This window comes from Falco naumanni, chromosome 10, assembly GCF_017639655.2.
Source record: "Falco naumanni isolate bFalNau1 chromosome 10, bFalNau1.pat, whole genome shotgun sequence".
NCBI classification, from domain to species: domain Eukaryota; kingdom Metazoa; phylum Chordata; class Aves; order Falconiformes; family Falconidae; genus Falco; species Falco naumanni.
This window is the reverse complement of record NC_054063.1, coordinates 8,495,194-8,511,798: the sequence shown is the minus strand read 5'-3', so window position 1 is coordinate 8,511,798 and position 16,605 is coordinate 8,495,194. Positions and strand designations below refer to the sequence as shown.

Sequence of the window (16,605 nt, the reverse complement as noted above, 5' to 3'; positions counted from 1 at the left end):
AGAAAAGCCCATTATGCCTGACAAAGCCCTTGAAGATTGACAATTAGTTCTTTTGGAAATTCTCAGTGTGGATTATCGTAACAGCATTGTAAAGTTACGTTATTTCTTTAATTTTGCATCTGCGTATAAACGTAAAAGAGCCCACAGTATCAAAAAGCAATAGATTTAGGAATATATTCAAGTCAGAAAATTCCTTAAATGCATTTTTCTTATGCCTGCGTTCATTTTGCATATTCATATAGTATGTACAGGCCTCAGGTTCTCCTGTGAACCTTTGAAAATTGCAAGAGTAACTTCAGCCTGCATTTATCTGTCAAACATTCAGATATTTCCAAATTTTCCAATACTACTTAAGTGTTGAATGCTATACAAATTGGAGGCAAGCTGTTCCAGTATTTGAATTTGCCAGTAGAGATATTTTATTCCTACTTCTCTAATAAACGGAACACAGGTTCCAGCCTCCTGCAAAATCGGCCGAGTCCTTTCAGTGACTGGCTGCGAGGGCAGTCACTGCTGAACACATTGCTCACTATGTGTAATCACAGCAAAACACCCACGTGCACTACTCACCATTTTTTCTCTCTCCAGCTCCAAACTGAAGCGATCTTGTAATTCAACTTGAGTCTGAAGTCTTTTCTTCTCTTCCTCAGCAGCACGAGCAGCTGCTGCTTCCAGTTGCTGGAAGAGAAAGACAGGGGGTGGGGGGAAGAAAAGTAAGTTTAAAAAAAAAAAAACAATTTGTCAAAACTAAAACATTTGGAGATAATGGAATTTAACAACTTTTGTTTTTACCAAAAATGGAAGCAACTTTCAAAAGCATTAAGGCACCAGCTTTAAAAAAAAAATAATATCTGACACTATTCTCAATCTCCAAGTATAATTTTTACTCTTGTTATGTGCAAGACAATTTTAAATTTACCAATGAAAAGTCAATTATCAGACTTTCCTCCAAGTTTCCTTTGAGTCCTGGCTTTGCATAACTGACAGAAATTGCTCTATTTCCTTCTGTATCTCGTAAGGGATAGAAAACTATTATGGAAAACCACATTCCAGGCAGGACTGCCCAGGAGTTCCAATAGTGAAAACATGCCAGCATGCACTGAATTCATACAGGAACAGAAGTGAGAAGCACTAAACTGCCATGGGAAAGCATAAGCGCCGCAACCCTTGACTATAATAAGTGATTGTGCTATTGTGAATCATATCCCTTTAACATCCCCTAAATCACCATGTAAGGTAAATAAAATTCTAGTCGATAATCATAACTTGAAATTAGGGGGGAAACTAGCCTAGTCAGTGCTAAGGCCTAGGAAACACCTGCTGGTACCTTCACGCCTTCTTGCAACTTAACTTGTCTTTGCATCTTGATTTGACAAATAAAGATTATTGCCACAGTTTTTCATTTCATCAGGATTTCAATGGCATGTATTTTTACAATACACAGAAGGTTAAAAAGTACGAGCAGCAGCCATAACTTTACCGATACTGAAAACAAAGTAATTCCTTCACAGGATTTTCCTAAGAAACCTATCCCATGCTTCAGAGGAAACAGAGAGCAAGCACCCTTCTTTTGTCATACATACACCATTGTTTCCACAATTGTTACCTCCAGTAAGAGCAGGACACCCACCACCTTTAGTACTTGTTGAAGGTAGCACATTTAAACCGTCTTCCCCTCACAGGACTTAGATGAACTAATGAGATGCCTAAAGGATTCGAAGTGCCGAGCTGAAACTTTCATTCCTGTGCTTGTGCTATCCCTCTAGTCTGAAATAGACGGGAGGAGGGGAAGGCAGCTCCTAGTTTCTGGTTTTAAGCTGGAGAGCATGATAGTACAGAATTGCTCTCCTTTGAAAGGCTGAAATGGTGCCAGTCTTTTAGAAGTAGTATTCCTCCTCTGCCAGAACATTTAAAAGCATGTAATTGTAGTCAAATCCAAGATCCCTATTTAAGTGAAATTTTCTATTCATTTCCTTCCCCACTTAGAAATTAAACAAACATTTTCAATACTGAGCAGAGAGGGCGAACGTGCAGAGGCACAGGCAGGGGTGGGTGCTAGGCTTTTGCCAGAGAGCTCAACAAGAAAATACACTGTTTGTCCACTCTTTATCAGCAACTTCCTGCTTAATTCATGTCAGAGGACATCAGCTCCTGCCAGGTAAGGATACTGGCAACAACTGGGCTGTTTAGGGAAAAGTCCCAAATGCTGGGGGTGGGGAGGGTGGGGGAACCAACAGGAACACACCATTCCAGCAGGGGTTAGGGAGCAGTCTCTGAAGCCCATGCAAGACCCCACACAGAAACAGAAAGGGTGCACAAGTCTTGTGCATGCTCTCTTGGCAAGAAAAACTTACCTTTCACTTTGTTCAATGCGTGTCTCAAAATTCCGTTAAAAAATATGAAAAAAAGTAGTATTTTAGACAAAGGCTCTTATTCTACTGAAATCTTCTGTAGCAGGAGCTATTGAAATACAAACCAGTTTCAGAGTGCACTTTGGCAGACGCTGCGTAAGCGGTGGCTTACTGCCATCGGGAGCAAATCTAACTCTAAGCTTTCCACACCAATTCAGTTTCCTGAGCCATTTACAAAGCCTTCTCCTTGAAAGGCGTTTTTCTAACTAGCCAAACACTTCAGGTTTCTCCAATACAGGATCACCCCACTAATTCCACTTGGTCAAAGTGCAGTAGTTCACGTCAGAGACTAAACTACTGTCCTCGAGAAGTCACTTTAATCCAGTCCACTTTAAAAGATGCTTCTTGCCACAACTCTCTCTCGTTTGCCCACTGTGATTTCTACAAACCCCCCTGGAGCCTGTCAACATCCTACCACTCCTTTGGGGTTGCTCTCGTGCTATCTTCCCTGCCCTAACTTTTTCTCCAGAAAGTAAACCCAACACCGAAATCCAGCCCTGCCGTTTCTGGTAACAGGTGTATTACTTACCAGCAACTTGCAAGTAATACGCTTTAAAGGATAGCCTGTGTTTCACATTCTGAATCTTAAAACACATAGTAGAATATAGGTGCTAAAATTAAATTAAAAAATGGTTTCCCACTGTCAGGCTCCATTTAAGGCAAACAGAGCAATACCCACATCAGTACTGTCAGTGCAAGGTTAATTGAAGACAGACAAATTTCTCCTCACCACAAACAGTGACTTAATGACAATACTTTTAAAGAAATACACTTTGGATTACTTTATTTGCTTTCTAGACTCAGCATCATTAACATGCTCTCACAATATTTACAGCTTTCCCTCACCACAAAGTTTTATCTAACTGAGGGCTAAAATTAGTGTTTCTCATAAATGAAAACACTCAAGCAATGATACAGAAATGATGGGAATGCAAAATTTCAAATTTAGGAAGATAGTGAACAAAAGACTTTAGACTAAGCAAGGATCTGGACTGCTCCAGCAGCAGGGACTCAGCAGCCCAAATGTTAGGTGGCATTCTAAGCTATTTCCAAGGCACACTCCTCGTTAAAAGGTATCACGGCAATAAAAACCATAGTAACTCTTCTTGCAAGTCTTTCCAGAGAAAAGATAGGAAGTATATCTGGATGCTAATCAAGTCTCTGTGGAGAAGTATTGCAGAGGTACCAGTTGCCAAAGTATGAAGCTCCATCAGCACGTTCAATTTACTGTTAGATGGTGCAGCAATCTAACAAGCAAAGGCACTCTGGTGTCTCCTGACAGTCATCAGACTAAACAGCTGTCTACAAGGAAAAGAGTGTATTCAGCAAGTCTTCTGCTAACACTCAGAGATTTCTAGTCCAATTCTCAGTTTTTTAGAAGTCAATCCAGCATTTACAAGGAACGTGCATTTAAACAGTTTATAAATGGTTGCTATGTGCCTCAGCTCTATAAATCGCTCCCAAACCACTCTAATAAAATTATGCCTATACTTACTCACAGAATCACTTTGCATCTTTGGCATCTTTGTAAATTAAATTTCTATCTCTGGAAACTACATCTGTGTGAAGAGTGCAGTTCCCCCACGCACACAATTCACATAACATGGGAAAACCAAGAAAATCTTAATGGAAAGCCCCAAGTTTGACAGACATGTCCGACAAAAGAAAAACCAAAAAACCACAAGTAACTGAAAGTACTAGACTCTCTGGTCCCCAAACACCATCCATACAGCTGGGGCTTTCTTCTACACTAGCTTCTCACTTACACTACTGGTAAGTACAGGGGACGGGGACGGGCCACATGGGTTACCCCAGCGTGCCGAGCAGTCCTTAGGAACTGCTGCAGTCGGTGCTGCAGGCTCAGCCAGCAGAGCTACTCGCTCAGGGGGCTCATGCTGACACGAGCTCACGTGAGCTAACTTCTCCAGGGGACAACGTGCCTGAACACCTGAACAGGAAACAGAGGCCTAATTATACTTCAAGAAGCTCAGCCCAACCACAGAGATTGCAATTAAAGCCTGAAGGTTAGTGGCTCCCACTCTCACCTTTCGCACGGTCTCCAGTTCCTTCTGCTTGTTCTCGTTGGCCGTTTGCAGTTCTTTCATCTGCCGCTCCAGCTCTTCTTGCTCGGCTAAAAGCTTCTGGCGCAATTCTTTTCGTTTTTGGCGTGCTTCTTTGTGGGGTGGAGGGCTCCCCGCTCTCAGCAAGTTTACAGTGGTCTGTATGGCTGGAAAGGAGCGCGCAAGGCAAAGGGAGAAGAAGAGAACACCAGTGAAGGGCAATGCTAAATTTTGGGATAGCCTTAGTGAATGAGTATTTGTGGTGGTGTGTTGTTTGTTGGCTTTGGGGGGTGGGTTTTAGTGTGTTTTTACATCAGTTGTTGTCAGGTTTATATCAAACTGTTGCCAGTTCTCCTAATTCCCAGAAGGCTAGCTGTCGATACAAACCAAAAGCGAAAAGACACTTTGCTTCCAGTACTGGCCGTGCGCCACAAGGATAAGGTCTGGCAATTCCAATGCGTTACGGCAATTCCAATATTGATTTCTAACAGGTCCTGAACATACAAGTCACTTGTATACCTAACTGCAAAAACCCGAACCCCAACGCTTCTACATCTCTTACTACCTAGATTCAGTGACTCTAATCAAGCAGTAAGATGTTACCTAGCTTATACATTGCTTACTTCCCTAGAACCAACCTTATACCCTTTTTTGTACTGAGACTCCAAGGGAAAACCCTCATCCCAGAGTAAGAGCAGTTCTCACTTGCTTATATTCACTGAGGAAATATTCAGAAAGCAAAGCTGAGGAGTGGCAGAGTATTTTGGTATTTTATTCACCTACCACAACTGTGAAAAAGTAATCGTTCGTCATACATCTGACTTTGGTGCAATTAAACACATGCTTTAAATAAAGAGGAAGCACAAATGAAAGCAACACAGCTCCAAATATTTAAATGCTGTACTTATTCAATGGCATGAGCAACAGTGGCTTTGCAAGGGCTTCTACCTCACTCTGCAAAAGCTGCATGTAAGTATCACTGGGCACATATCTGGGAAGGTCCCACAGGAGGAGTAACTTCACCATGGGAATAGAAAAGGAAGCCCTAATTCCCAGCTTCATCCTCAGCTCACCCAACAATATTACCTCAAGCAAAACCAAAAGCAAAGCCACTATTTAACGATGTTGAGATTAATTCTCTTTCTCACCAAAAGCAACAATTTACATGTATTCTCCTTCCCTTCCCCATCCCTAGAAGCACAGCTAATACAGAAAAAGAAAACAACTGTAATATCCATTTTGTTTTGGTTATGGCTGCCTAAACCGAGGCACCTACACGACAGCAGCTGAGTCCCCTTACATGGATCCTTAGTTCTTCCTGAGTGTCAGACTCCTTAAGGATCCTTTCCATGTGCCCAAAACAGACATTAAAAATCACAAGACCAAGCATTTCAAATCTGAGTAAAACACAGCTCTAAGACCAGCTTACCTTAACTTTCACATAACCGATATTTTTGAAACCTCACCTTGAATCCACTCCTGCTTCTTCTTCTTATCAGAGGCACTGATCTCGAAGCTTTTATCAAGACATCTTATGAGAAAAAGGCATTTCTTTCCATCTTTGTCAGGCAAGGCCTAGAATGGTAGCAAAAAGATTAGCCTTACAAACATTGAAATCTCAGTTACACGGTCAAGCCCCACATACGCAGTTATCTGTTACAGAGCTGCAAACACCAGTACTAAGAACCTTTACTGAGAGTGTTTATGAACTGGGTTTAGATAAAGTTAAAAAAGCTCTGTCCATGAAAGATATCAGGAGTCCATCCTGCACACTAAAACAGATTAATTCTTATCTTTTGAGACATTCATAGGTTTTGGTGGGTTTTTTTTACCTCCACACAACAGTTGCCATCCAGTATGATGTCTCCCTTCTTGTCCTTTAAATCTTCACTTACATAATAGGAAATAATATTGGGTTTTAACACAAACCATCGTTCCATCCAATTTTTCCTTTTGTGACCTTTTTTCAACATGTAGCCCTGTAAAAAGCAACAGATCAGCTGAAATAGCCTGGTCTTTTGGTTGTGTGGTTTAAAGGCCCAATAAAGCACAGAAAAGTTAGCTCAAGACCCTAAATACTTCACCTACACGCTTCCATTCCTAACACCAGCACACTGCTAATTGTTTAGCCCCTGAGAAACTACTCACTGTTCTTCTGCCCAGTTTTTAAGTAACTGGCTTACCCGAAGAACCGAACAATTACTACTATGTCGTTACCAAGTCATTATTATGACTCTTTGATCCTCTCTGACAACATTTACTATTGAATTCTCTGCAGTCAAGTGGAGCCATTCGCCACTGCTAAGAGTCACCTGGAATACTTTGATGACAGCCGTTATTTGTCCTGTGGGGGTGCACACCCCAGGGACAGATGCGGGCCTGCATCTACGCGCTGCAAATCCAGCCAGGGACAAAGTAGAAGTGCCTCTGTCCTGGGGGTGGCTCTGCCCTGCCAACACACTCATTTAGCTGCACCCTGTCAAAGAAGCAATCCCATATAGGATACTTCAGTGAGTATGTTGGAGAAGCTGGTAACACTCCTGACATCTCTACTGGATGATATACGGGAACACTGGTGAAGCCTAGATTTTCCCTTAAAGGAACAGAGATGTACCTTGATTTACACAATGCCAACATTTCACTCACGCTATTTTATTTTCCTTGGAAGATGATCCACTCAACTTCCTACATGAGAGAAACGCTTGCAAGCACTGACAAGACTATTTCAAAAGAAGAAAGAGAAGCCCATACTTTGCCAAATGAGCTTTATACAAATAAAAGAATAGAAATTATCATCTTCTGTAATGACAATAAATAGGGCTGGTATCATGATCAAATAATCCAAGTTCGCCTCGTTTATTAACATAGCTAAAATATAATGCAGCAATACTAAGTGCAGTTATACTGTTAACCCTGTTATATATTATCCAGTGTGGCTATGGCAATTCAAAAAACATCTCATAGAAAAGGGTGCACAGAGAATCATATAATAACTGGTCATTGTTTCAGGCATTTGATTTTATCAGGGGCACTGCTGTGACCTAGTCAGTTTTTAATCTAGAGTTTCAAAGTTTGCCACTATTTCAGCTATACCTGCCATTTCTGAAACCATATTCCCCAATTACTTTTGTCTGACTTCTAACTTCAGCAGAAAGTCAAATTGCAGATGAAACAAACACCTACATCAATATAGCTACAAACAAGCCATACTGAAGGCACTGTACTCAAAGTACTCCAGATTAAGAGGATAGGAAGTTGGAAAAGTTGGTAAAGAGACTAAGGAGCATTTTTATGTAATTACTCTTAGCTATAGTAATTTTTGATATAAGCAAACAAGTAAACGTACTGTGGCAGACTTCAGCCAAAGGTGTCTTTCTGTACAGGTCTGAGGGGGAAAAAAAATTTGGGATATTTGGACCTCCTCTTTTGTTTAAAAAACAAACCAAACCAAGCAAAAAACAACAACCTGCCTACACATACAGTTTATCTGTGCTCTGCTTTTCTAGCCAGTTAAGTCTGGCCAGTGTCAAGGCCGTGCCTATTCCCCTGTGCCATCCCACCCCCTTGCTCCAGAACAGGAATGCGCAGAGAAACAGCTTTGTTTGCCGCCCCCATACTCGCATCCAAGGTCTGGGTGGTCACAAGGGTGTGTGAAGGACTCCTTCCATCTTTCATGCCTTGCACAGTCCAAGTCACAACCAGGTGTTTTTCCCCTTCCTGACAGACTGAATTTGTGCTTTGAACCAAGTCAGGCTGATTATTTTCTCCTTAAATTTCTGCAAAATCTTTATTTCAGTGCATCAGCTGCTCATCAGCTTCCAAGAGCCCCCTGACAGCTCCCACGGATCTTTTCACACCAACTACCACAGGAAGGACATGCCTTTCAGAAAACCAAGTATCACAAATTTAGTTATCACCGCTACCATCCATAAGCCTTGCAGCTCCGGGATAAGTGCACGATAAAAAGGGTAGTATGACATTTGGCTACGATACAATCTCTCATTAATACCTTGAAATAATCATATACTGCAATAAACAGGACAATTCTGTGAATCAACAAGATATCAGGGTACAAGCTGTGACTGAACCAGCCATCTCCAAGTCACACAGGGAACTCCATTCTCCATTAGGCCAGTGACTATCCAGGAGGCACTGGGCCAAATCTTGACGCAAACTATTTTTAAATGTCAAGGAACCATTCAAGGCACTCAGACATCCTCAAGAAAGAGGCCAAGCCACCAAGAGAGGAAAGAAAGGAGACAGTAAAAAAAAAAAAAAAAAAAAAAAAAAAAAAAGGGGGGGGGGGGGGGCAGGGCGAGACACACAACAACACAACCACAATGCAATATCAGAACTGAAAAGAAATGCAGTTTCCATTTCCTCACAGGTTTCACGTGGAAGGACTGACCTGACACTGGTTATTTTATTTTCGTGGTATTAAACAGCAGAATGACTTAGTTTTGCCCTCAACTGACTCTGTGTGTGTGTCCAGCCCTCACCTCCAACAGGCAACCAGCAGTTAACAAAAATAGACTTTTGCATTGTTCTGTGGATATTCTGAAAGAATTTCCTGTGCCAAGACCTTCTGATGGTTTCTTCAGAACAGCTTAAGAGAGCCTGCCAAGAAAACTTTTGTTTCTTTCCTCACCAAGAAACCAAGAAATCAAAGATAAAAAAACTCTCCGTCAGGTAAAAGTAAATTTTAAATAGCTCTCTAGGTAAGCTCGCTGTGACCCCGCAGGTCCCTGTGATATTTATACTTCCCCTGAGAGAAATGCAGCTTTTAAAGCCTTTCCTAAACTGATAATCCAGCCACTGGAAATCTGAAGAAGCCGAAGACTGACAGAAGTTTGCTAAGAATATGAAGGCCAGCATGTCTTCCTGTGTTTGAGTACAGGTCAGTCAGTTGTCAGTCACATCGCCTGCTAAGCAGAACACGAAGGGAGAGTGCTCTGGAGCTCTTCTACACCTCTTTGCCCTGGTGAAGTGGGGCACCCTCAGCTGGAGCAACACCTTCGTCTGGACCCCCTTGTTTGAACACATAAGTTATCACCTGTACAACTTTTATTTGCTACAGCATAACTGAAACTAGAAAAAAGCGTTTTCAAGACTGGAGAGTTGCCACCAGTATAAGAACTGACAGTATGTTGCAGCTATTCTGTCAGCTAGTTAGCAGTTTAGTACAAAAAAGGCTGTATTTCAAGTCAGAGCACCCTTCTTTTACTTTCTAAAAACAAACTCTCCCAGAAAGCAAGTCATTCATAATACTACAACAATTTCAACAATCTGAACAGCAGCACAATTTCCCTTTATAGAAATAAGCTCATATTAAAGAACCCTTATAAGTAATTTACCTAATTTCGCCCTGGTCATTATCCGTTGGGTAAAGAAATTCCAGTACAAGTTAAACATTTTCTAATTATGCAATACATTTTTCTACTTTACAGCATTAGTTCTTTGTGGTTCTTACCTGTTTGAGTACATCTAATATGAGCTCATTAAAGACTTCATTGATCGCCATGGACACGGTCTGTCGGTCCATCCCTTTACTAAACTGCCCACTTCCGATGAGATCGATCAGCTCCCATGCAGAAAGACCTTCTCGACTAGTATTGAGAGCAATCTTATAATGGTCAAACTGCTCTTGCTGCCAGCCTGCTCCCATTGCTTCGGTGAGTTTTTTAAGTAAATATTCAATCTGTACAGAAATACAAACAGACATCAATCATTTTCAGCAGGCATGGAAATCAAGCGTTTCACAGCTGTAAACTAAGCTTCTCCAGAGACTATCATTACAGCTGGATTCCTAGGTTCATACGCAGGCCCTAAACGCAGGTGGGTTAATTAGCAAAGACTTCAGGCTCCTGCCTTAGCTGAACTTTTGACTGCCAAGCCCATCCTGTAGCTATTCTCTTCATCGTAAGGAAACAAAGAATTGAGCCTGGCAGCCTCTTTCAATATTTCAGATTCCTACAGAACACACAGGACCTTCCCTGCCACAGCTTCCAAACCGTGACGGCTGAGGTGTGAGAAAGCAAGTTTTAAAAAGTATTCTTGTAAGATAAAAAGCAAACAAATCAGGAAAAATCAGAAAAGATGGCAGTTTGGACAACAAGTGAAATAAAAACTACCAAGGTACGATCACATATCTTAAGTCTTCACCTGACCCCTCTTCCCTAGCTCTCAGCACGCCCATCACTGGACACAATCTTGGCAGGCTATCAAGAGAAGTAAAAAGAACAAATTTTTCACCTCAGCTTTTATTGTTACCAAAATAAACTCCCCTTTTCCTTTAATCATTCTGTATGCATTACCATACACAGGGTAATAACACTAGTCAAAATAAACACAAGAACGAAAAAGAGGGAAAGAAGGCTGGGTTTCTTCTTCTGTCTGGTTTTTTATGTTGTTTTTCAACTCGTCACTGTTCACTCTTTAGTTTGCAGTATTTTAAACTTAGACAATCTACAGCTTTGAGCACGTGTAAGATGCTTTTAATGGCTTTTTAAACAAAATAATTAGCGAGAGCCTTCCTACAAAGACCTCTCTACACAACAAAGTAAAAGCCAGGCTTCTAAGTTTTTATGATTGAAGTCACAGGATACCAATTACACCATTTAACCCAGTTTTGAAGACAGACCAAATTAGTGTGGCCTTTGCTATTTTGGGTAATGCTCGCTGTGTTTCCTTGCCAGCTTCAAAGGGAACGCCACCGCCTTCAGCAGCCAGCCAAGGCAGCCAGTAAAGCTGCCTGCGCCCTCCCTAAGGAGGAAGCCTGGGGAGAAGGTGCTCGGTAACCCCGCACCGGAGCACACTACCATGGGGACAGGGCAGCAGCAGCTCCCCGAAGGGCTGGTGGCCTTTCCCGCCAGCCACCACCAGGTGAGCACACAACCGATTCCCGGGAGGCTGGTCCACAAAGCTGCAGGCGAGGGCTCATCCAGCTGCCCTGCTTCTCTGCAGGCCTGAGGGACGTGGCAGGGTGGGAACTGCACACTGCTCCATGGACACGGGGAGGGAAAGCAACACAACCCTTCCTGGTTCTCTCTCTGCACAAAGAAATACCACCGGTTTCCTCAAGTGCTGCTTTTCTGAAGTTAGTCCTCCAGGGCAGTCTGCTTCACTTTCAGCTCACCTATTTTAGGGGTAGTTTTGGAAACACTAAGTGACTCAGGAGTCTGAATCGCATTATCAACAATTACTAAGTTGTACAGCATGAACATCCCTCGCTGAAAAGTGGTGGAAACCAAATTATTTCCAGGACTTCATTTTTCTAATCACCAGAGCTAATTCACCTCTGTTCCTCAGCGCTGCTTGAAAACACAATGGAATTTCTCCTACAGGTGAGAAAAGCACTGGCTGAGAGAGCCAGAGGACATTTCACCACAGAATAACTCTCCAGCTAGAGCTGAGAGTCCACTTTCAGCTGGTCTAATAAGTCTTTGAGGACCTAGTAGTCCCCGCGCAAGAGATCTGTGAGTACAAAGAAATAAAGAAGTGGTTTTTCCCCCCCCAAGGACTCCCAGGGCTCACAGTTTTGATGCAACATACATGCTAATTTTGTGGCTGCTGCTTCTCTCTCTTGCAACTAGTACAGGCAAATCCCTTCCTTTTCCGCACATCTATGATCAAAAAACACACAAGTTTGTGGCAGAACACACTCATCTGGCAAAGCAGTAAATTACCAAAGTCACCCTACAGACGGGTGCACTTTTCTTACTATTTTAGCCCAGTAACTGTTCGGAGTCTCACAGCCCCTACTCTGGTAGCGTGTTGACTAGTGCTACAGCAAAATGGAGAAGCTAAAGCTGCTGTGCTGTCTAGAGGAAAGTTCCCACTCCACTGAACCCACTGAACGGGCAGGAAGCACATACCCCTCCAAGACGTGGCTGTCACATCCTCCTCTTAAGGACTGTCTCAGAGAAGACAGGCTAGCCAGGCACAGAATACGCCTCCAGGGTGGGTACAGAAGTTGTGGAGAGCACTGCTTTTCCTTTCAGCTTCACGAGTAAGGCATTTAAGTAGTCGTAGCTGCTCATGCAATTCTTATTTGCAAAGATACAATCTGAACAGAGGCCTCTGCAAAAGTGGAGTTCAAATTGCAGACAACTGCAACTAACACAGGGTACCGTGAGGTTTAAGGTAATCAGCCGAGATGACTTTCAGCTCTGTGCTGTGCCCATCTGCCATCTGAGGCAATCACCCCCCTGAGAGGGCACACCTGCTTTGCCCCCTCCACGCAGGCTGGAGAGGGTGCCATGGGCCTCCTGCTGCTGCGGTGCCATGTTCACTGCGGCTCACGCTTAGGCTGCTCACCACAAGTCATAAAACTGTGCTTTGTAGTGGCTCCGCGCACAGCTCGGAATCACTGAAAGTTAATATAGTCACGTGATAGCAAGGAAATTTTAACATGCCCTCCCAAGCAGTCAACATGTATCTTTTACTAGATTTCTCTAAAATTCAGTAACGAATTCCTTTTAAAAAAATCTTTGAAATACGCTTTGCATATTTTCACTCTCTCCAAATTCCTTAAGTTAAATAACTAATCCAAGGCTTTTGAGCATCAACTACCATAAATCCTCAGCATTCAGTTAAGGGCAGGAAGCAGCTTACTTCCTACTCCAGACACGTTTTATAGAAAGAAAAAAAACAAAAAAAAACAACAACCCAAAAAAGCCCTTCACAGCATGCAAGAACAGTAGCAATGCAAACCTGTTTCAAAACAAATCTCCTAAAGCCTGGATCTGATGAGCTGAAATGAGCTCTGGCATCAATGCAGGAGTATTCTTTTTCCCCACATTCAAAACATTCTGCCACTCAGCTCAGTCCCTCTGAGTAGCAGCAGTTCTGAACTATTATCCTGTTACTTTAGCTAAAAGGAAAGGTTAAATAACTGAGGCTTAATTAGGTAGATAATATACATGCCAAAATGCTAGACGGTAATTTAAAAAAAAAAAAAATCATTAAAACTTAATGAACTTCAACTCTAAAACATATTCTCCAAGATTTCACAACCTATTACGCGGCTTGAGGCATGCAGCTCTCAAATTCCTTTGGTTAATTATCTCAGAGTACTAGGACTCACTTGCAGACAGAGGGACACACACCAAAAAAATCATACGTGGAAAATTTTTTCACCTTTTTGCTCAAGCCATATGAACAAACTAATTGTCTGGAAAAGAAGCAATGCAAAACTCTTGGCTAGCACACATTATCATGTAATGCACTGAAAATAAGTAAACATATCTTTTTCTTTAATGTCATTTGTACACACTTTACCTTATTTTGATTATTAAAACAGATTTAACCTATCTGCTAACCCCTATCTACAAGTCACTAACATGACCACAGATATCCTATAATCCTATTAAAGTACATAAAATATCTCATTATTTTAAAAAACATTAACTCTTCTTAACTGGAAAAGGACCTCTGCATACTACAATTTAATTTCTAAAATAAAAAAAAAAAACAACTTCAAGCTTCATCTCGCATTCAGATTAAATACATGGCTAATCAAAGTCCCCAGAAAAATTTTATCTAACACATCTGCTCAATATCAAGAGTGCATTTCGGTGGGGTATGAATATGGAACAGCGCAAGGTAAACAGAAATAAGTTGGATCAGTGTGGAAGCAAATAAGAGACCATTCATTATGTGCTCAAATGAGGAACCTCTGAGAGCAAACGACATTTCCCCTCCTCCACAAAGAGACGTGTCAACTCAGCAAATAACTGACAAATTAAGTCTGCTGGCTCAAACATAACCTACTCTCGTGGTTAAAAAGTAGAGTGTCAAAAAGCAAACATGAAGCAATGTTTGCTGCTATTGTGACTGGACCTTACTTTCAGGTACAGATATAAAAACACGGTGGGGGTTGTAACACTACATATGCCAGTACGGACCAACTGGTTCTGAAGTACGAAAAACAGCTTCCATCTCAAATCAACAGAAAGTTTTCGGGCAGAATTCAGCCAAGAGGAAGCAAAAATTATACAGAGAACAGAGGCTCTTTAACACGAGCTATGGAGCCTGTCTGGTATCTTGTTTCAGAGGGTGCTTTCTTTTCCCATGTTTCAATACCTATTTGTTTTTCTTTTCCAGGTATTCCTGGCACTATCCTTCACGGGGAATGAAGTATCATAAATGTTTCACATATTTTTTCTGATATACAAGTGGGTCTCTTGGAAGATGAAAAATAATGTCAAGGAGACCTTCATGCCCAGCAGAGCATGGCAGACAAGGCTATTCTGGTTCACGCTATTCAAATAAGGTTTGCGCTATTAGCAGAACAGATGTAAGAAGTCTGTTCACATGGTACAAAGTTCTGTGGAAGCTTATGTTACTGGGCAAGAAACTTGAAAGCAATCATGTCCCCTTTCACAGTCATCATCAACTCCTTTTTTCATCCCATCAGAACATCACTTATTTTAAGTCAAATATTTGTTTCTTCCTTTCCACCAGCAAAACTGTGTCCATTATCCACTGTAGCATCTTCTTTTATCTTTAAATTAAATTAGCATGCAGTACTATAACAAAGGTCAACTCAAACCACAGTGTAACACATAACCATGTAAATCCTAAGGACAACCTGCTGCACAAGCTGAAAACTTATTTTTTGCAGCAATAGATAAGGAAAAGTGTAGTGAAACAGGTAGAACTGACGGAAGTCATAAGTGATTTAATCTTTATAACCATCATCATCAACTTACAGAGACCATGGGTCAATTAAAACCCCACACAAGCAGCTTTCATTCTAGTTTTATCAGGTTTGATTTTATTTCTGAATGGCCAACGTTCAGTTCCCAGTGTTTCATCCACTGTACCAGTTTCTGGTACTAGAATACACAACAAGGAAGCAAACACGGTCACAAAAAAAACTTTTTCTGCAAGATATACCTCCAGAAAAATCACCACTGCACAGCTTCAGACTTTCACCTCCTCAGTCTAAAAAACATTACCCCACTTTCAAATGCACAGAGAGCCACACAAGGTTTGGACCCTCTTGGTCATAACTAGGAGGATAGTTGAAGGCTAGAGGACAACTGAAAAATGACTGCAGAAATCTTTCCTCAAGAAGCCAGGCTTAAAAAGCAAAGACAACAAATAGGTTTGGCTTATTTAAACCAAGTCACGTGAACACTAGATTTCACACACAAAGAGTACGCAGCTTGCAGTGTACGTATCTGTGAGTTTCACCATCAAGGGTGGCCCAGAAACACAGCTAACCACATACCACAGCTTTCAGGCGATAAAGCATTCCCAAGGCTGCAGTCACACGTCCAGAAATAAGAAAGGGGAAGTGTCTGGAAACCTTTGTATAAAACAGAAAGCATCTGCTTAACACCAAAGCAAGCAAGTAAGTCTGTAACAACTAAGAGGTGAGTTGTAAAGGAAAGCTCAAGACAGATTTAGAAATATTTCTCTTCTTATGGCTACACTTCTGTCCACCTTTCTTCCCTTTAATTTATACTTCTCATGGAAGAGGTAATGCCTGTGAGAGCTGAAGGAAACACACACTTGGATGTCTGTGTCTCAGATGATCTAATGGAAAAGACCAGTTGCAGGGAGAGGAAGGAGCTCCCACCCGGCCCTCCGCTTTCCGGGCCCGTCAGCAGTACAGCTGCTTGCTGAAGCTCTGCCCACTGCACCAGGAGGCAGTCCTGTTGTTAGCCAAGAATTCTATTAATTCTGAAAACTGTCCATGAGGACTAATTTTAACTAGAGCAAACAAAGTACAGCATTGTTTTCCTCCAGTCCAGTATCTCTGTGAAATACCACATTTACCCAGCCCACAGAAGTGTCTGACTTTGTGCATACCGAGGTTTCTCACTTCAAAGGGGAAGGAGCTTTCAGATTTTATACCATTTTGCATTTCCCTTGGACATGAGCACCTTTGCAAAATACACATTCATGGATCTCTGTTCCTTTCAAACCGTCCTAACTGCTCTCAGCTGCCCACCAGTAACAAGCAGAAGCAACAACACTACCAGCCGAGCCCAGCGCGCTGCACAGCCACCAGCTCCTGTCTCCCTGTGACCTGACTTCTCCCTGTAACACAGAGGGATGCTATGAAGCTTGAAGCCACATCCCAAAACTGCACAGCCCAACCCAAGCCCTTCCCCATGCTGGAT

At 42.0% G+C, this 16,605-nt stretch overlaps 1 protein-coding gene across 1 annotated transcript in view; it reads right to left on the bottom strand.

Annotated features, from left to right (window-relative positions):
* Window positions 1–16,605, bottom strand: part of SWAP70 (switching B cell complex subunit SWAP70) — a 41,047-nt gene that overhangs the window by 6,560 nt on the left and 17,882 nt on the right. The window contains exons 4-8 of the mRNA XM_040608647.1: window positions 9,942–10,169; window positions 6,304–6,450; window positions 5,938–6,046; window positions 4,457–4,638; window positions 571–678 (exon numbers count right to left, since the gene is read on the bottom strand). Of these exons, the coding sequence (XP_040464581.1) occupies window positions 571–678; window positions 4,457–4,638; window positions 5,938–6,046; window positions 6,304–6,450; window positions 9,942–10,169 (774 nt within the window). The remainder of the gene's footprint in view (window positions 1–570; window positions 679–4,456; window positions 4,639–5,937; window positions 6,047–6,303; window positions 6,451–9,941; window positions 10,170–16,605) is intronic.